General features: G+C 38.8%; 1 protein-coding gene across 1 annotated transcript in view; it reads left to right on the forward strand.

Moving 5' to 3' along the window:
• GPR158 (G protein-coupled receptor 158) overlaps positions 1-21,018 on the forward strand; it is a 296,434-nt gene that overhangs the window by 141,199 nt on the left and 134,217 nt on the right. The window contains exon 3 of the mRNA XM_010859923.1: positions 2,129-2,231. Within this exon, the coding sequence (XP_010858225.1) occupies positions 2,129-2,231 (103 nt within the window). The remainder of the gene's footprint in view (positions 1-2,128; positions 2,232-21,018) is intronic.

Genomic DNA, 21,018 nt, shown 5'->3' on the forward strand with positions numbered 1-21,018 from the left:
AACTCACAAATTCCATGTTAGTTACACACTTAGTTTCACAATCTACTTAGCTAAATAATGATACCTCACTGAATTGGTTTTCTTGGTGTCCTTTGCTTTTTCCTTTCTGCCTAACATTGTAACCTTGGAATGTATTGAGTCTCATTACTTTGAATCTATTTCCTTCACTGCCCATAGGCACTCCCTTACTGATCTAGCTTTATTGGACCTCATGGCTTTGTCTATCGTCTTTATGCAAATGATCATAAATTATACAGCCCAGACATCTCTCTTAAACTCCATACTACTTCAGACTGCTTATTTGATATAGAGAATTATATTTCAAGTAGACATTTCACACTTGACATTTGCAAAAGTGAGCTTTGTGCTCTCTTCTCCATATTGATTCTACCTGTAGCCTTTCCTAGCTCCTTGATGACAGCTCCATTCTTAAGGTTGCTCAAGACAAAAACTTCAGGGTCATTCATTATTCTCTTCCTCTTTCCCCATATTTCAGCTATTAAAACATCTTGGTAGTTGTGCCTTCTTAAAACTGTACCTGAATTTGACTCAATGATTGTTCTTACAAGTTAAAAAAATAAGACTCAGAGAAATTAAGAGAACAGCTCCAAATTCATGTAACTAGTAAGTCAGAATTCAAATATATATTTTCTGGCTGACCACAAATAATAGATTCTCTTCTTCTACTGTGCTTCTCCTAAGTAAATGTTACAATAAAACTCAAAACTAGGGTCTGATCTGCTCTATCACTGGATCTTTATAAGTAAGATGTGTTATTTCACTTAGGTCCTGGAGGAATTCTCTAAACACAGGATAGTACTTTCATAAATACTTGCCAATGCAGTTGAATTGACTGGTGCTTACCTGTCCTTGTATTTTGCTCTGGGTTAAGAACTGTGTTTTCAGTTGTAAGCTATAATTGGATCTAAGTGTGTGTTGGGTGAAAAAGAAAGGGTAATAATGAAATAGAACAGTCAAGTTATTTTAGAAGGCTGTTTTCCCAAAGATTTTGCTTGCTATAACCTGTGAATTTAGAGCATATATTAGCTCTTGCCACCTTACTGACTGTTCGTTAAGAGTTTTCAAGATATGCAATATTGATTTTGTTACTAATTTTTAGAGCTTAGACCGAGGGATTATTATTTTGATAATTTGAAATTTTATCTCAAGGGTCTCTGTATTAGAGGGACACTTTATTATTTTAAAATTTACTAAATTCTGAGCTCCTCTAATAGATTATAATTGGCAGAAAGGCAAAGGGTTAGGATATAGGTGGAGAGATACCAGAGAAGAAATTTCAGTGTTGATAAAATTCTAGAAATGCCTGTTTTACTGGTAAATTGTATTTTAATAGAAGCTATTCCCTCCTTATGTACTTGAATGTAGCATAAGTGAAATGTATTAAACTGAATTTTGGTAGGGTTCAGTGATATCTTTGGAAGAAGCCAATATTAAGCTTTTGGGAGACATCCATTATGTCCCTTGGTGTGACATATTTGGAAAGCCAATCATTGTTTTTTGTCACATGCAGTACATGTTGAACATTTGTCTGTGAAATAGATTTTAGGTAAAGAGTGCTTCAGATTATTATCTTTTTTTCCTCTTCTAAATTGCACTTTAAAGTTTATTGTTTTGTTAGTCCATCAATTTGTATTTTTTTTCCCAAGGAAAAAGTTTGATGAATATTTAATTCATAAAGGCAGCTTCCACATCTTAAATTCTGTATATCTGTCTGTCCATCTACCTACCTTTGCGTTGGTGGAAATATATGGCATGGAATCGCTTAAAAATATTCTTACAGGCTTAGGAAATATCTCTTACAGCAATAAGATGATATGTGAGGTATTAAAAAAAACTATGTGTATAATTACTTCCTCTGGCAACTGAATGAGTTAAAGATATATGGCAACTGCAGCTGTAATGGCATATATTTAGAAAGAAAACTCAGTTTGCTACTTCTAAAAAAATGCCTGTTGGCAAACAAACCTAAAATAAAAGTTCAAAAGTGAGATTTTATTTCAGGAAAATGTGATCATTCTGTTACCATTTGCAATGATGGATATCTGTGGGTCTTTATACAGTTAAATAACCTATGATCAACGGTACTGCTGTCTTTTCTTCTTCATAGTGTATGCCGATTAAAGGCCTAGGATTCGTGCTTGGAGCTTATCAGTGTATTTGCAAAGCAGGATTCTATCATCCTCGAGACTTCTCATTCAACAACTTTCAGAGTAAGTGCCCTTTGGTCCTGTTCGTATATGTACATACACATAATATCTGTCATAATTAATTTTTCAGATTTTCTTTTAACCTTGTTGAAGTTAGATGATTAAATCCCTACTTGTTTGGCCTTCTTTCATCACTTAAGGAGTTTTTGCTTTAGTTTGTAATCTCTAATCCTCTGGCATATCACCAAAAATGTGTTTGTTTTAGGTATATTTTCATTTTCAATACATTTTAAATGCCTGAAAATACTGTTGCTGCTTGGTGAGACCAGTTAGAATTCAGTTATTGTGAGCTGTTGCTGCAGAAAGTTCCTAAAACTAATTTTGCTAGTTTGCTTAATTTATTTATATATCAATTTGTTTATATGTTAGGTCTCTGTGCTACATGAAGAATTACCATAGAATTAATAACTTATGGCAACACAATCTTATTATCACACAGTTTTAATTGGGTAGCTTTTCATTCAGGGATTAAGTCCTCTGCCCAGGGAATCACTGAGCCAAAATCAAGGTGTCACCTGTAATGTGATCTGATCTGAGGCTCAGAGACTTCTTCCAGGTTCATTCAGTTCACTGGCAGAATTCGGTTCCTAGCACCTGTGTGTATGAGGTCCCTATTTCATTGCTAAATGCCAGTCTGGGCTTGTTCTCAGCTTCTAGAAGCCTCCTCAAGGTCAAGTCATGTGGCCCTTACTTTTCAAAACTACCAAGAAAACCTCCCCAGTTCCTAGTCCTGTTCACATGGAGTCTGTATGAACAGTGTAATCATTTTATAAGTCCTGGGAGTGTTATCCTGTCTCTCTACCATGTAATGTAAACCAAATCAAAGGAAAGACTATCCCATCATATTTACAGGTCCACCTGCATTCAAGGGGAGGTGATGATACAGGGCATATACAGGCAGACCTCATTTTATTGTGCTTTGCTGTATCACACATCTAGGATACTGAGCTTATTTTTTTCTAAACCAATTAAGATTTGTGGCAACCCTGTGCTGTCAGATAATGGTTAGCACTTTTTAAGCAATAAAGCATTTTTTAATTAAAGGGTGTACTTTTAGGCATAATGCTATTGTACACTTAATAGACTGAAAAATGGTCTAAACATGACTTTTATATGTACTGGGAAACCAAAAAAATTGGTGCAACCCACTTTGTTGTGATTTTACTGTGTTGAAGTGGTCTAGAACTGAACTCGTAATATCTTTGAGGTATGCAGGTACTTTAGAATCAAGATTTGCTTACCTGGTTGTTTTCATCTTACTCTAGAAGATGTCAAAGTTGCTATTTGAATATTGATTTTTTTTTTACATCGGCATATAGCCATCTATTGGGTATAATAATTAACAAAGAATGTATGTATGGAACAATGAGGTGGTATTATGGGAAGTTAGGGTTTGGAGCTATAGAACCAAGGTACAGGAATAGTTTAGATAGTCATCCATAAATCTTTGTCAGCCTCATTATTGGTCTGAATAGGAATCTGTATCTCTACTGGGCATAGTTCAAAGGATACATGAGATTCAAACCTGAGTGTCTTCCTCTCTGAAACTTGGCAGACATTTATAGATTTTTTTTTTCTCGGTTTTTCTCTTAGAAAGTATTGTTCTTCATCTTGAGACAGCTTCCACTAAACTTCTAGGTTCTGAAAGTGAGTAACATTTTGCTCTCTCCTAAGTCATAGGATTCACAGGGTTCAGCTTGTGTTCTGAGTAATGGTTGTTGTAGGCATAATTCTAAGATGGCCTCCAAAATTCTGTTCCCACACATGTTGTACAATCCCCTCCCCTTAAGTGTGGGTGGCACCTGCGAATATAAAATGGACTCACCTCCTTGCCAGGCAGTGTTATATAGTAAAAGTCATGGTACAGTTGCTGAAGTGTCTGCTGCTGCTAAGTCGCTGCAGTCGTGTCCAACTCTGTGCGACCCCATAGACAGCAGCCCACCAGGCTCCGCTGTCCCTGGGATTCTCCAGGCAAGAACACTGGAGTGGGTTGCCATTTCCTTCTCTAATGCATGAAAGTGAAAAGTGAAAGTGAAGTTGCTCAGTTGTGTCCGACTCTTAGCGACCCCATGGACTGCAGCCCACCAGGCTCCTCCACCCATGGAATTCTCCAGGCAAGAACACTGGAGTGGGTTGCCATTTCCTTCTCTAATGCATGAAAGTGAAAAGTGAAAGTGAAGTTGCTCAGTTGTGTCCGACTCTTAGCGACCCCATGGACTGCAGCCCACCAGGCTCCTCCACCCATGGAATTTTCCAGGCAAGAGTACTGGAGTGGGGTGCCATTGCCTTCTCCAGCTCAAGTGTCTACATTGCATTAAATAAGACTCCTTCCCAGAGGAGCAGACTAGAGAGAGATTCTAGTGCCAGCTTTGAAGAAGTAAACTGGCTTGTGAGAGGACCATGTGGCTAGCACCCTAGGGTGACTGCTAAGAGCTCAGGCAGCCAGCAAGACTACAAGGACCTCAGTTCTATAAATGCAAGGATCTGTAAATTCTTCCAACAGCCTGGATACTTTTGAAAAGAGGACCTGGAGTTCCACATGAGAATATAGCCGGGCGCAAACCTTGTTTTCAGTGTAGTGAGACCCCAAGCAGAGAGCCCAGCTTCACTGGGTCAGACTTCTGATCAACAGAAACTGGTAAGTGATTGAATAGGTGTTCTCAGCTGTAGATTTCCAGTAAGTCATTACACAACAATAGAAAACTAATGCAATAACAGTGATGATAATATATTTTCATCATGGATGTGCTTTTCCTTGTGTGTGTATGTGTGTGCACATGTGCATGTGTGTGCGTGTACAAGACCATGGCAATAGCCCAGATACTTTGGCATTCTTCACATTTATGGTCCAGACAGAACATATGATTCAACACTGAAGGATTAAGGGAATAGGTTTTAGCTTATGTTCTGTGAAGGTATTTTGTATCTGGTTTACCCACATTTGTTCTCAGCTCCCACTATGTAACTGAAATAAAACATCTAAATATTGTAGAACTAGAGAATGACTGTGCCATTTGCTTATAACACCACCAGGAGAAACTAGTTAACCTTTAACAACTTATCTTTATTTAATTTGCACACTCCTACTTTCTTCCTTATTTTAAAAGCCAGTGTTTTTCACTGACCTACTCTAAGAGGAGGCTGCTTCTCTTCACAAGCCTAAATAACTCCAATGTTGTACACACAACAGCCAGGAAAAGAGGCCACAGTTTTCAGAAAGATGAGCTATATTTGGGTATAGCTGTGATTCAGCTTTGACCTCAGCACATATTTAACTAGAACTGGCCTGCCTCAATGACAGAACAGAAAGATATCTACAAGTTATAATTTGAGGTCAGTAAAGTGCTCTTTGACCAAAAATATCTTTCCTGATGGCCTTGCCATCAAGTTGCATGAAAATCTAACATTATTAATCCCTTGGCCCAAGGAATACAAGTTATAACTCACTAAGGTATCTACCAAGGACTATCCAAACTTTTAAAAAATATTTTTGGTTTTTTATCATAATTTTACTACATTTCTTCATTTTAATATGTTAAGTTTTTAATTGTAATATCCAAGCAGTTCATATGGTCAGCTTTCATATAGTCTTAAGGAGGTTACAATGAAGTAAGGAATGACCAGATGAATCCCTTGGACCAAAGGTAAAGAAGATATTGAAAACCCCCAAAATGAGATAATGTATGTAAAACAGCTAGCACAGTACATGACAAAGTGTTCTTAATAAGTACTTGGCATATAGTAAGCGTGCATGCTCAGTTGTTCAGTCTTGTCTGACTTTTTGCAACCCCATGGACTGTAGTCCACCAGGCTCCTCTGTCCATGGAATTTTAGATGTTCATCAGATCAAGCAAACAAACAAATATACACATATATATAAACACACATCAGTGGTCCATGTAAATAGAGAATCCTAAAGTATCCTTGGCATTTAGTACTTTGTCTCTTTATATTTGGTTAACCAATTTTTAAATCTAGAATTCTTGGAAAGTGAATTCTACATGGATCAGAAGGAAGATGGCACAGCAAAAATCTGTAACAACCAGTGCTCCATTGAGAAGGGCAGTAGGAAGGAGATATAGAAATTAAGGTAACAGGAGGAAATCAGTTGCTTGATAGGGGAAATGGGATGTAGGAAACAGAGATGCCCCTGAAAGATAACATTTATTTAATTTATAGCTGTGAAGCTAGGCAAAAGATCTGAAATTCCCACCTATAGTCTTGTACCCCATTTAGAGAGAGGAACTAAGATGGGGTTTTGATCTGTTAGAGAAAATGTCAGTGCGGCTGTTAAAAATCCTGTTAAAATATGAAGTGAGTTAAAAATCTTCGTTTAGACGTAGGCCCACAGTAAACAAAGGGCTTGTAAAGACCAACAAAGATATGTTCAGACGACTTGATTTAAAACTGTGCTGACAGCCCAGAGACTGTGTTCCTAGCATCTCTCTTTAGATTGGTGGTCATAGGAGAGCTAACATGGTCTGACATCTGGATAGTAGCAGGATTTCAGAATCGACAAGTACTGATGTGTAACTGTCTCTTCAGATCCAGGCTGTCCACTTCCAGGTTGATGAAATACAAGCTTTTGACAAGCTCATCTTCCTCAAATCCATCTGTCACAGTATGAACTGTCTTCAGTACAATCTCATCTCTCTTTCTTGTGGACACATTACCAGCCTCTCAGTTTTATCTTCTCTTGCCTTTTGGATTGACTTCAGCTCATATACATTTCCACATAAACCCAACTTACAAATGACCCACATCTGAAAGTGACAGCCCCTTCTTTGCAGATGCTGGTGGCTGATGGCTGTTGACTCCCCAAAATCAGAGATTTAAAAAATACGTAGTCTCAGAATAAAAAACATGGGAAACTCTTTGAAAGCAGGTACATATAGAGATGCTGAGCTCCCAGAAAACTGCTAAGCAAGGCTAAGCTGTCTGTGGGGTGTGAATCTTTTTGCTGCACTTGGGTCTCACATTCCCTGTCTGTCTTCTGTTTCATGACTGGGGAAGCTAGAGATGTTTGGCTTTTTGCAGACTGAGTCCAGCAGCAGTCTCTAGTCCAGTCCCAAACTTGGAACAGGTGAAAAGAACCTGAACATCGTATTCTCATAATCAGCATCGTTACTTTTGCTGTTGGTCTTAGTTAAGCCTTGTGATCTGGTTCTAATCACTTTACTCCAGTTGTAGTAGCAAAATTCTCTAACTGCCTTGGCTTATGCTTTTGTCAGTCATTTGGTGAACTTTCAGTTTTTAATATCTTCTAATAATATATAAAAAGATGTTAATAATATCTTTTTAATATCATGAATCAATCCTCTTTATAGGGATTGAAATCTAGTCACTAAATGTCTGGCAGATAGGGTTATTTGTTAGTGGGAGAGTTCCAGTGCCACCAATCTTCTTAGACTATTAACTGTCACATTTACCTTGTTTGTCTTTGACTGATTCTTCTCAATTATTGGAACATACCATGATGGATTTCCCTCATTGCTAATTCAGAGCTGAATTTCTACCATAGTTTAATACAGTAATTAAGAGCTTGGTCTTTGGGATAAGTCTAATTTAGGTGTGAATCCTGGTTCTATTACTTATTTGTACTGTGCTTAATTATTTAGCCTAAACTTCACTTATGCCGTATATAAACTTGTGATAGTACTATCTGCTTTATAGAATACATAAGGAATTAAATGATGTAATGAATGTAAAATTCTGATGATAGCAGTTGACACATATTAAATGCTCAAAATATTGTTCTGTTTATGATTATTATTTGAAAGCTTGGGTTTATTCTGCTTACCCCTTTCCTCACACATTTTGCCCATTTTCATCCCTTCCAACTGGTATCTGCTTTACTTCCCAGCAGAGTAACATATTTTCATATCCCAGGTATTTTTCAGTTTTTATCCTTAAAATGGGCCTTGCTAAGAGATGGAATACTCAGTCCTCCAGAAAACTTCCTTCTCCCCTCCTAGCTAAAATTTTATTAGATTTCTTAATTTATTTTACTATTTTTGTTTATATGATTTTACATTTTTAGACTGCTAATGGAAATTCACTTATGTTAACAATCAGCTACCCTCAAATTAAAAAAAAAAACAAAACAACCTGCTGGCAGGGAAATTTGACTGTCAGTCATTCATACATTAGCTCATTGTTGTGAGTAGAATATCGCCCCCCAAACCCCCAAAGATGTGCATGTTCAAGTTTTCACAACTTGTGAAAATGCCACTTCACATGGCAAAAAGGGACTTTTCAGATGTGATTAAATTGCAGATATTGAGATGGGGAGATTATCCAGGTAGATTCAGTCTAATCACACGAGTCCTGAAAAGCAGAGAACCATTCCCAGCTGTGGTCAGAGACAGATGTGAGGACACAGGAAGTGGCAGAGAAACGATATACTGCCGTCTTTGACGATGGAGGAAAGGGGTCTGCAAGCCAAGGAATGGAGGTGGCTTCAAGAAGCTGGAAGAAGCAAGGAAATGGAATGTCTCCTGGACCCTCCAGAAGAAAACGTAGCCCTGCTCACACATCGTTTATATATCCCTGTGAGATCCATATCAGACTTCCAAGCTATAGAAATAAAAGAAATAATATAACTATAGGTGACTCTTTAACCACAAAGAGTTAGGGGCGCTGGCCCCTGTGAAGCTGAAAAATCCATATATAATTTTACAGTCAGCCCTCCTTCTCACACATGGATTTAGCCAACTATTGATCATGCAGTACTATAGGGCATTTTCCAGAGTTTCCGTGTGGAAAAATCCACATTTTTCCACAGTTCAAACCTGTGTTGTTCAAGGGTCAACTGTATATTTCATATGAGAGGCAGTGTAAATTTGTTGTTTTAAGATACCAAGTTTTTGGTAATTTGTTATAGCAGTTATAGAAAGCTAGTACATTTAGTAAACAGGTTTCTCAAGTGCCTCAGTGGTAAAGAATCCGCCTGCCAATTCAGGAGACACAGGTTCAATCCCTGGGTTGGGAAGATTCCCTGGTGTAGGAAGTGGCAACCCACTCCAGTATTCTTGCCTGGAAAATTCCATGGACAGAGGAGCCTGATGGGCTCCACTCCATGCAGTCACAAGGAGTCAGACATGACTGAGTGACTGAGCATGCATGCACACTTTGTGAGTTTCCCATTCAGCATTCATTCCAGTATTCATGGTATCCCATGGTGTTTTTTCTAGAGGAAACTGTTCACAATCCCAAATAATTGCCAATTTAGGCAATTCATAATCTAGTGGGATCTTTGTATGAGGATGCCCTTTGAGTCAGTCAGATGGATTTGACTTTTATCTCTATTTACTCAGAGGAGACTTGGGAAGTTTCTCATATATTCTGAGATTCTCCTTTTATTCATACATATATCAGGAATAGTGAAGTCTATTCTTGGCAGTTATGAGGAATAATTGAGATAACATGATATCCTCTGATTATAGTGATTATTATATTAAAATGAATATGGAGAATTTAATCTTTTTATTATGTATTAGGTGTTCTGGGGATTGAATGAATAAATTGTCTGGAGGCAAAAGAATCTACTCATGTTTAATAATTTTATAATTCAGATCAGAATTATTCCAAGATCTATCTAAGGTGGTGTTTTTATCCAAAAAAAAAGATCACTAAAGTCACTTATAAGAAATAAAAATCCAGAAGACAACAGAAAAGTGAATATAAGATATATATGTAACCTTATAGGGAAAGATTGACTATATTCATAGTGAGGAAATATAAATTAAATTTTTGCACTGGGCTTCATTTTAAGCTTATTGTTACAGCTAGCCATTCTTGATATAAATACATGAATATATAGTAGCTAATCCTGATTTTAGGATATGCAAATATGTATTCATGTCCCAACAGTAGCAGTCTTTATGGATAGCAGTGTAAGCATCACCACGGTTGGATAACTGTTCTCTCCTTGTGAATGTTATAAATATTGAACCAAATATACACAGACAACTTCTGAATTTGCTGGATCTACTCATGTGCATGTACCTATTTCCACTTAATTTTTGGATGTGATTTTATCAAGCTGGAGACTAGAGGCAGATTACTTCATCATCCTAAACATACGAAATAACGAACAACAAATATATCTTCCCATGTGAGCTCATGGCAGCATGTTAACTCCAAACATTGATTGATGAATATGTTCCCTCCAGTTCTAATGAAAAATCAAATATGTGTATGGAAAGGAAGATGTTCACCCTAATAATGATTTCAGATGAGCATTATTTGTAGGAGAGCTAATGCTGAAACCCTTAATGTCTGGCTTGATTCTTTGTTACTACCAGCTGGGTTCTGTTCATTATCTGTGACTCATCTTTTTAACTCATGCCTGTGGAATGGAAAGAAGAAGGGGTCTGTGACATACAGCACGTGTAGCTGGTCTTGCAAAGGTCCCAACTATAATCTTCTGCTATGACCAGTTCCTAGCACTGAGGACCACAGCACCTCCAAGAAGTGACCTCTGATCACCTCATTTGTTGATTGATTTAAGAGCCTGAAAATCCATCTGTCAAAAAATATTACTGGACACTGACCCTGTGCCAGATATTGTTTAGAACTGGACAAAAGAAGAAATGAGTGAAAAAATGAGGTATCTAAGTTTTTAGGATAGACCCACATCTTCCCAGAACATATTGCAGTACCCACAAGCAACAAATGAGGGCCATCTTGAGTAGCATACACTCACTATCCATATTAGAGGAACAATTCAAAGTGTTAGTTGCTCAGTCGTGTCCAACTCTTTGCGACCCCATGGACTGAAGCCCGCCAAGCTCCTCTATCCATGGAATTCTCAGGCAAGAATACTGGAGTGGGTAGCCATTCCCTTCCCTGAGGGGATCTTCCCAACCCAGGGGAGCTCCCCAGTATTGGTAAACTAAGGTCAAAGGTAAGAGCTTTAAGGTTTAACAGGACTTCATGGGTAGGCGTGATTTCTATCCAGATATTCAAATGTCCAAAAGTTGTGTTTTTGCTCTTGAGGAAACACAGTTTTATACTACTGGCATGTAAGAGTCCTAATCAGCAAAACCTTAGTGATGTTTCTATTTAGTGTTTATACTGTGAAGACCTGAACTTTTTAACTGCTGCTTCAATCTACCCTTCCCCCTTGAACTCATGCCTCATTCTTTTCTAAATCAGAAACTAAGTGTTTTTCTTCCATAAAACATAGGAAGAAAACTTTCTGGGGTACATTTTGTGTGTGTGTTAGTCGCTCAGTCCTGTCTGACTCTTTGTGACCCCATAGACTGTAGCCTGCCTGGTTCCTCTATCCATGGAATTCTCTGGGCAAAAATACTGGAGTGGGTAGCAGTTGCCTTCTCAAGGGGATCTTCCCAACCCAGGGATCAAAGTCAGATCTCCTGCATTGCAGGCAGATGCTTTACTGTCTTAACTAAAAGGGAAGCCCTGGGGTACATTTTGAAATATATCAAAATTAAAAGCTACAAAAATAGAATACCTTCAGAATTTCAAAAGTCTAAAAGTTTTCAGTAATTGTAGCATTGGCGGGCTAATTAGTTCTTTGGGATTTGGAGCAAAAATCCTCTTTGTTGCTCATTGCTATCCAGAGGGTCCTCGTTTTAAATATTTATGTTTTATTATCAGTATTGCACACACAGTAAAAAGAAACTTTGGAATGTATAGAAAAGTAGAATTTAAAAAGTTGTTTGAAAATCTATTGTTTATTCTTTGTTTATAGTTTTTATACAAGTGTCTATATATGATCTTTTTAAAACTTGGTATATTATATTCATTTGAAATAATATATACAGTTTTCTTGAACACAGTTTTGTTACATAGAATTCCATTGAGTAAATGTACTGTGGATTACTTACCCATCTGAAGTTTATATTTTTACTAGTTTATGTAAATATAAAATTTTACTGATATAAACAAAAATGTCCACAGTTTTGTGTTGTTCTGATGTCAGTGTAAAAGAATTAAGGAAGCAGATAGGTTAACACAGTGTTTACCAATTGTCACAATTTCTCTAAATGGGCCCACGTTTACAGGTGAATATTTTAGACTCACCAGCGTTCCTTGGTGCTACTGTAACCTTCTCCTAGTATCCTCTGTACTTTTGCTCAAGGCAGCCTATTTGATCACCCATCTAATGAATTGAAAAGCCGCTATTGCCAAAGCTAATAGCTCTTCATAATTGCTGTTTGTCTTCAGTTAGTATTTGTTTCGGAGAAGGCAATGGCACCCCACTCCAGTACTCTTGCCTGGAAAATCCCATGGATGGAGGAGCCTGGTAGGCTGCAGTCCAGGGGGTCACTAAGAGTCAGACACGACTGAGCGACTTTACTTTCACTTTTCACTTTCATGCACTGGAGAAGGAAATGGCAACCCACTCCAGTGTTCTTGCCTAGAGAATCCCAGGGACAGGGGAGCCTGGTGGGCTGCCGTCTATGGGGTCACACAGAGTCGGACACGACTGAAGCGACGTAGCAGCAGCGGCAGCAGCAGTATTTGTTTCATCTGAAAGTTCTGAGTATCATCTTTGTTTTTAAGCTTTAGCAAAGCAGATTGGGATTCTGCTCTCCCGAAGACATCCGCAAGAAAAAGAAATGCAAAAAGGCAAAATGGTTGTCTGAGGAGGCCTTACAAATATCTGTGAAAAGAAGAGAAGCGAAAGGCAAAGGAAAAAAGGAAAGATATACCCATTTGAATGAAGAGTTCCAAAGTTTAGCAAGGAGAGGTAAGAAAGGCTTCCTTAGCGACCAGTGCAAAGAAACAGAGGAACACATGTATACTTGTGGTGGATTCATTTTGATATTTGGCAAAACTAATACAATTATGTAAAGTTTAAAAATTAAAAAAAAAAAAAACAATAGAATGGGAAAGACTAAAGATCTCTTCAAGAAAATTAGAGATACCAAAGGAACATTTCATGCAAAGATGGGCTCAATAAAGAACGGAAATGGTACGGACCTAACAGAAGCAGAAGATATTAAGAAGAGGTGGCAAGAGTACACAGAAGAACTGTACAAAAAAGGTCTTCATGACGCAGATAACCACAATGGTGTGATCACTCACCTAGAGCAGACATCCTGGAATGTGAAGTCAAGTGGGCCTTAGGAAGCATCTCTATGAACAAAGCTGGTGGAGGTGATGGAATTCCAGTTGAGCTATTTCAAATCCTAAAAGATGACGCATGAAAGTGCCTCACTCAATATGCCAGCAAATTTGGAAAACTCAACAGTGGCCACAGGACTGGAAAAGGTCAGTTTTCATTCCAATCCTAAAGAAAGGCAATGCCAAAGAATGCTCAAACTATCGCACAATTGCACTCATCTCACACGCTAGTAAAGTAATGCTCAAAATTCTCCAAGCCAGGCTTCAACAGTACGTGAACCGTGAACTTCCAGATGTTCAAGCTGGTTTTAGAAAAGGCAGAAGAACCAGAGATCAAATTGCCAATATCTGCAGGATCATTGAGAAAGCAAGAGAGTTCCAGAAAAACATCTATTTCTGCTTTATTGACTATGCCAAAGCCTTTGACTGTGTGGATCACATCAAACTGTGGAAAATTCTTAAAGAGATAGGAATACCAGACTACCTGACCTGCCTCCTGAGAAACCTGTATGCAGGTCAAGAAGCAACAGTTAGAACTGGACATGGAACAACAGACTGGTTCCAAATCAGGAAAGGAATACATAAAGGCTGTATATAGTCACCATGCTTATTTAACTTATATGCAGAGTACATCATGAGAAACACTGGGCTGGATGAAGCACAAGCTGAAATAAAGATTGCTGGGGGAAATATCAATAACCTCAGATATGCAGATGATACCACCCTAATGGCAGAAAGGGAAGAAGAACTAAAGTCTCTTGATGAAAGTGAAAGAGGAGAGTGAAAAAGTTGGCCTAAAGCTCAACATTCAGAAAACGAAGATCATGGCATCTGCTCCCATCACTTCATGGGAAATAGATGGGGAAACAGGGGAAACAGTGTCAGACTTTTTCTGGGCTTCAAAATTACTGCAGATGGTGACTGCAGCCATGAAATTAAAAGACGCTTGCTTCTTGGAAGAAAAGTTATGATCAACCTAGACAACATATTAAAAAGCAGAGACATTACTTTGCCAACAAAGGTCCATCTAGTCAAAGCTATGGTTTTTCCAGTGGTTATGTATGTATGTAAGAGTTGCACTATAAAGAAAGCTGAGTGCTGAAGAATTGATGCGTATGAACTGTGGTGTTGGAGAAGACTCTTGAGAGTTCCTTGGACAGCAAGGAGATCAAACTGATCCTAAAGGAAATCAGTCATGAATATGTGTTGGAAGGACTGATGCTGAAGCTGAAACTCCAATCCTTTGGCCACCTGATGCGAAGAACTGACTCATTGAAAAAGACCCTGATGCTGGGAAAGATGGAAGGCAGGAGGAGAAGGGGATGACAGAGGATAAGATGGTTGGATGGCATCACCAACTCAATGGACATGAGTGTGAGTAAACTCCAGGAGTTGGTAATGGACAGGGAAGCCTGGCGTACTGCAGTCTGCAGGGTCACAAATGTCAGACAGGACTGAGTGACTGATGTTGTCATCATTGAGATTCTATGCATGGAGAATATTTCAAGTTGCTCAGAATCAAGTTATCATCCAAGCGGATTTCTAAAATTCAATAAGTAATAGCTTATATTCTTAACATATCTTTCTAGTTTATGTCTAGCATCTTGAAAAATATAATTTTGAATAGATTTTTATGCATAAATGAGTTAAGAACATGAAGATTTATTGAGCTGAATGCAGTTTCATCTATACATTTGTATTACAGATCAGTTAATTTATTCTTTTGAGAAATCACTTTGATCATTGCCATTTATTTCCTAACTATCCAGTATGTGTAAATTACTGTGTTTGGTGCTGAGTATATAAGAGGTATATAATTCATGTTCCTGTTCTCTAGGAACTTAACATTTTAAACCGTCATAAACTTAAGGTGCCATTCAGTAGATGAACAATAAGCCCATTATTATCTATAGTTGTATGATTTCTACTAGCTGCATATATTCTCTTGTCCTAGATAGAGAACTTCAACATAAATTAATGAAATATTTTTGGAACCAGGTTACTTAATCATGCTTTGCATCCTACAAGAAACACTTAAAGGTAAAAAGCTGTATTCTTAATTTTAGTTTTTTTTGAGCTTCAGAAATCAATTATCTTACTTTCAATTTTGCTTTCTCTCCATTTTAACACTTTGTGCCCCTTATAGCATCTCATGATTTCATAGTCCATAAGTAAAGTGAAGGCAGTTTTTAAAGAGAAGTTTCTCATGACAGCACTTCACTATTTGACATTTGTGAATTGATCTTGTGATTATTTTGAGCACAAATAATAAAATGATATCATAATTTATCTTCTAAGAAATGTCTTTTTCTCCACGAATACTGAAACACTCATTTAACCAGTGTAGTATTACTTTATATTAGGAAATATAGAATTATTTGGAGTTATGTCAGTTTCCAACCCTGTATCTAGCTGCTATTATTTCAGTAGGCATAATACCTGCTAGCTATTATTTTAGTCCTACTTGGCTTTCCTAGTGGTTCAGTTGGTAAAGAATCTGCCTGCAATGCAGGAGTGTCTGTATCTGATTTGATTTGTGGGTAGGGAAGATCCCTGGAGAAGGAAATGGCAACCTACTCCAGTATTCTGGCCTGCAGAATCCCATGGACAGAGGAGCTGGGCAGGCTACAGTCCATGGGATCACAAAGAATCGGACACAACTGAGTAACTTAACTTTGACTTTCATTATTTTGGTCCTACTTGAGGAAAGAATCCTACTTAATGGACTGTATGGTTTCTCTGTGATATGTCCTGTACTCATGATGATATTTCATAGCCCAGTATACACTGGGTGTTTTGTCATTTTAATCTAGGCTTGAAAATAAGAATATAAAACCATAGTCTTATTTTACAGAGTTTTCAGTTTATTTGGGTTCAGCATATGGGTCTCCAAAGCTCTAGCAGTAAACACAGCAGAGGAACACAGGCAATTAAAGACAGTCATAAGGGCTTGGGGCATGAGGGAGAGACGTGAACAGAAACAGAGTGGGTCTGTGTTCCTATGGGTCTCGAGGTAGTAGGTTGGTAAAGACAATAATGGGGCAGAGTAATTGACATTTGGACACCAGAAATGGACTTTGCGATAGGACCATCTGAAATTCTTGTTTTCCTGAATTCTCCCTCACATTCTCTGTTTCAACAGGGTAAATCTAAACAAGTAGTCACAGTCTCTCTGGTAAACTAGGAGTGGGGGACATTGTGATCACTGTGAAAGAACCTTGATTTATGAACAACAAAATAGATGAATGTAAAGGGGACCATGATTAGGAAAAAGATATGCAACAAAATTGGGTTAGTGAAAGAGATGTCTGTCTTTCTCTCATATGCAGATGGTATGTAAGTCTGATTTAGAAACAAAATTTTCTAGTAAAAGAAAGAATGAAAGAAGAAAGCCTACTTTATATACATATATATAATGTAATTTAATTATGTGCATTTTTGTTGTGGTGGTTCAGTTTCTCAGTCATCTTTGACTCTGCGACCGCATGGACTGCAGCATGCCAGGCTTCCCTGTTGTTCACCATCTCCTGGAGCTTGCTCAAACTTATGTCCGTTGAGTTGGTCATGGCATCTAATAAAAGTGAAGTTGCTCAGTTGTGTCCAACTCTTTGTGATCCCATGGGCTGTAGCCTGCCAGGCTCCTCTGTCCATGGAATTCTCCAGGCCAGAATACTGGAGTGGGTAGCCTTTCCCTTCTCCAGGGGATCTTCCCAACCTGGGGATTGAACCCAGGTCTCCCTCATTGCATGTGGATTCTTTATGGTCTGAACCACCAGGGAAGCCCAAGAGTACTGGAGTGGGTAGCCTATCCCTTCTCCAGGGGATCTTCCCGACTCAGGAATTGAACCAGGGTCTCCTGCATTGCAGGTGGATTCTTCACCAGCTGAGCTACCAGGGAATCCTGGCATTTAATACACACAAAAATAAATTTCACAGAGAATATACTCCATTTTTAATTGCAGGAGAAACATTTTTTTGTTTTTTGTCTTAGTCCTTGGGTATGTCTTACCAAAAGGAAACAAATAACTGATTTAAACCCAAAAGTTTAGAGTATTGCAGAATGCCGTATGTGTCTTTTGACAATATGCTAAAAATATCAGTCATTGAATTTAGGAAAATGTGAAAAGAAAAACTCTTCTGCCTTTTATTTTTCCTTAACACGAAATTGCCAACATCCGCTGGATCATGGAAAAAGCAAGAGAGTTCCAGAAAAACATCTATTTCTGCTTTATTGACATGCCAAAGCCTTTGACTGTGTGGATCACAATAAACTGGAAAATTCTGAAAGAGATGGGAATACCAGACCACCTGACCTGCCTCTTGAGAAACCTATAGGCAGGTCAGGAGGCAACAGTTAGAACTGGACATGGAACAACAGACTGGTTCCAAATAGGAAAAGGAGTACGTCAAGGCTGTATATATATATAAAAAAAAAGGCTGTATATAGTCACCCTGCTTATTTAACTTCTATGCAGAGTACATCATGAGAAATGCTGGGCTGGAAGAAGCACAAGCTGGAATCAAGGTGCTGGGAGAAATATCAATAACCTCAGATATGCAGATGACACCACCCTTATGGCAGAAAGTGAAGAGGAACTGAAAAGCCTCTTGATGAAAGTGAAAGTGGAGAGTGAAAAAGTTGGCTTAAAGCTCAACATTCAGAAAACGAAGATCATGGCATCCGGTCTCATCACTTCATGGGAAATAGATGGGGAAACAGTGGAAACAGTGTGACTTTATTTTTTGGGGCTCCAAAGTCACTGCAGATGGTGATTGCAGCCATGAAATTAAAAGACGCTTACTCCTTGGAAGGAAAGTTATGACCAACCTAGATAGCATATTCAAAAGCAGAGACATTACTTTGCCAACAAAGGTCCATCTAGTTGAGGCTATGGTTTTTCCAGTAATCATGTATGGGTGTGAGAGTTGGACTGTGAAGAAAGCTGAGTGCCGAAGAATTGATGCTTTTGAACTGTGGTGTTGGCGAAGACTCTTGAGAGTCCCTTGAACTGCAAGGAGATCCAACCAGTCCATTCTAAAGGAGATCAGTCCTGGGTGTTCTTTGGAAGGAATGATGCTGAAGCTGAAACTCCAGTACTTTGGCCACCTGATGGGAAGAGTTGACTCATTGGAAAAGACTCTGATGCTGGGAGGGGTTGAGGGCAGGAGGAAAAGGGGTCGACAGAGGATGAGATGGCTGGATGGCATCACTGACTCAATGGACCTGAGTCTGAGTGAACTCCGGGAGTTGGTGATGGACAGGGAGGCCTCGCGTACTGCAATTCATGGGGTCGCAAAGAGTCAGACACGACTGAGCAACTGAACTGGTCTGAACTGAACTGAACATGAAATTAAGGTTTTTTCCTTTGGTGATGATTTAAGCTCATTGAGCCTCCGATTTGGGTAGTTTGATCAACCCAGATTATTAGAGTGTCTCGCCATAGTGTGATTCGGCTTCAGTTTGTATAATCAAATGCGAACTGGAGAGGGTTCCACTCTTTAAATGTGGTAGTTTAAACTGGGAGGAATTCATTGTATAATCTTTAATAAATGGATTGAGACGCAGTATTATAAAGGAAAAGACCACAGGCAAGAATAAACTGCTTCTGCAAATTCACTTTGTAAACATGGAACGTGTTTAGCAATGTAATTAGAGTTGTCTGTGAGGCCTACCAGTCCTAGGCTTGCTTTTCTCTCTCAGTCCAGCTTATGGTCAGCATGGTCTTCAAACCCAGGGGACACCATTCAAATTGTATTCTATTTGAGTTTGTAACTTAGAAGCATTTGTGTGTGCGTGCATGCAGACACGTGTACACACCCTCATACCCTGCATCACATACCCTTGATGTACCTCAGGTGTTAGCTACTATGATAGTTAGGGGGCGTGCTACCAGGATCTCACTGCCAAGTGTGTCCAGAATTTCTTTTCTGCCTCAGGGCTTCTGCTGAAGCCCTCTAAGCTTGCCCAGCACTTGTCTAAGAGTGTGCGCATACTGAAGTCCTCTGGGAATAGCTGTCAACCAATGGGACTGGGATTGGTAGTTGCTGCCTAAGCTCCCACCTCTGTCCTTTGCAGAGACAAATCTGAGGAGCATTATATGCACTTTTTAGAGCACTCCTGCAAAGATGGAGCCCCCATTACCTACAGTGACATCCAACTTAATAATGACTTTTTAAAAAAATCAATTTTAAAAAACTTTTTATTTTTTGTTGGAGTATAGGTGATTAACAGTGTCTAGTTTCATGCATACAGCAAAGGGATTCATTTATACATATCCATGTATCTGTTCTTTTTCAAATTATTTTCCCTTTTAGGTTATTACAATATACTGAGCAGAGTTCCCTGTGCTCTACCATTGGTCCTTGTTGGTTACCCATGGCAGTCAGTCCCAAATTCTCTAACTATGCTTTCCTCCCCCTTTCCCTCCCAGGAGCCGTAAGTTTGTTTTCTAAGTCTGTGAGTCTGTTTTCTGTCTTGTAAATAAGTTCATTTGTATCATTGTTTAGATCCTGCTTATGAGTGATATCATAACAATATTTGTCTTTCTCCGTCTGACTCACTTCACTCAGTATGACAATATCTGGGTCCATCCATGTTGCTGCAAATGGCATTATTTCATTATTTTCAATGGCTGAGTAACATTCTATTGTATATATGTACCACATCTTTATTTGTTAATGGACATTTAGGTTGCTTCCATGTCTTGGCTATTGTAAACAGTGCTGCTATGAACATCGGGGTGCATGTATCCTTTTGGACCATGTTTTCCTCAGGGTATATGCCCAGGAGTGGGATTGCAGGGTCATGTGGTAAATCACCTCCCAAATAAGTTATCTGTATCCAGGTCATTGTCTCAGGCTCTGCTTTTGGAAGACCCAAACCAGGACCGCAGCTTTAGCTCTTTTGGTAGTGGGAGGTCATATTTAAATCCAGAGAAAATATTTATTGGTTGGTTGCTTGCTTGCTTTTCTGTTGAAGCTTTTTATGTTTGCAGTTGTGGAAAGAAATAATACAGTGCCCTTTAAAAATATGAGTCACAGCCAAGGAAAGTTTTCTGTGATTAAAGATTTTGTGTGGCAATAACACTGGCATGTCCTGGGAGACTTCCCTGTCTGCATTCCTTCTCTTGGCTCTAAACACTGTCTAAATTCCCCTAACCTTTGTATCTTTATCTTCCTTCTAGACCTTTCTTCCAAATTCCAAACCCAATATAGCAAGATATGTACTTAACATTATCACCTGGGTCTCTAGTAGATATTTTCACACTGAAATGTCAAGTTTGAACTTGCCGTCTTCTCCAAAGACTGGCCCACAACCATTCTTCTCCATGTTGGTTGGTAGCAACTTCCTCCATCCACTAGTTCATACCAGACACCTGGGAATCACTCCAGATTCTTTTCTTTCTCTTTCATTCCATAGCCGGCTCATCAGAAAATTTTGTTGATTCATTTGAATCAACATTCATTTGAATCCATTTGAATCCAGCTAGCTTTCACTGTTGCACTGTGGCCCCAGCAGCTGTCAAGTTTCACCTGGATTATTCTCAACAGCTGCTGCTAAGTCACTTCTCTTGTGTCCGACTCTGTGCAACCCCATAGACGGCAGCCCACCAGGCTTCCCCGTCCCTGGGATTCTCCAGGCAAGAACACTGGAGTGGGTTGCCATTTCCTTCTCTGATGCATGAAAGTGAAA

This window comes from Bison bison, unplaced genomic scaffold (genome assembly GCF_000754665.1).
Source record: "Bison bison bison isolate TAMUID 2011002044 unplaced genomic scaffold, Bison_UMD1.0 scf7180017864461, whole genome shotgun sequence".
NCBI classification, from domain to species: Eukaryota; Metazoa; Chordata; class Mammalia; order Artiodactyla; family Bovidae; genus Bison; species Bison bison.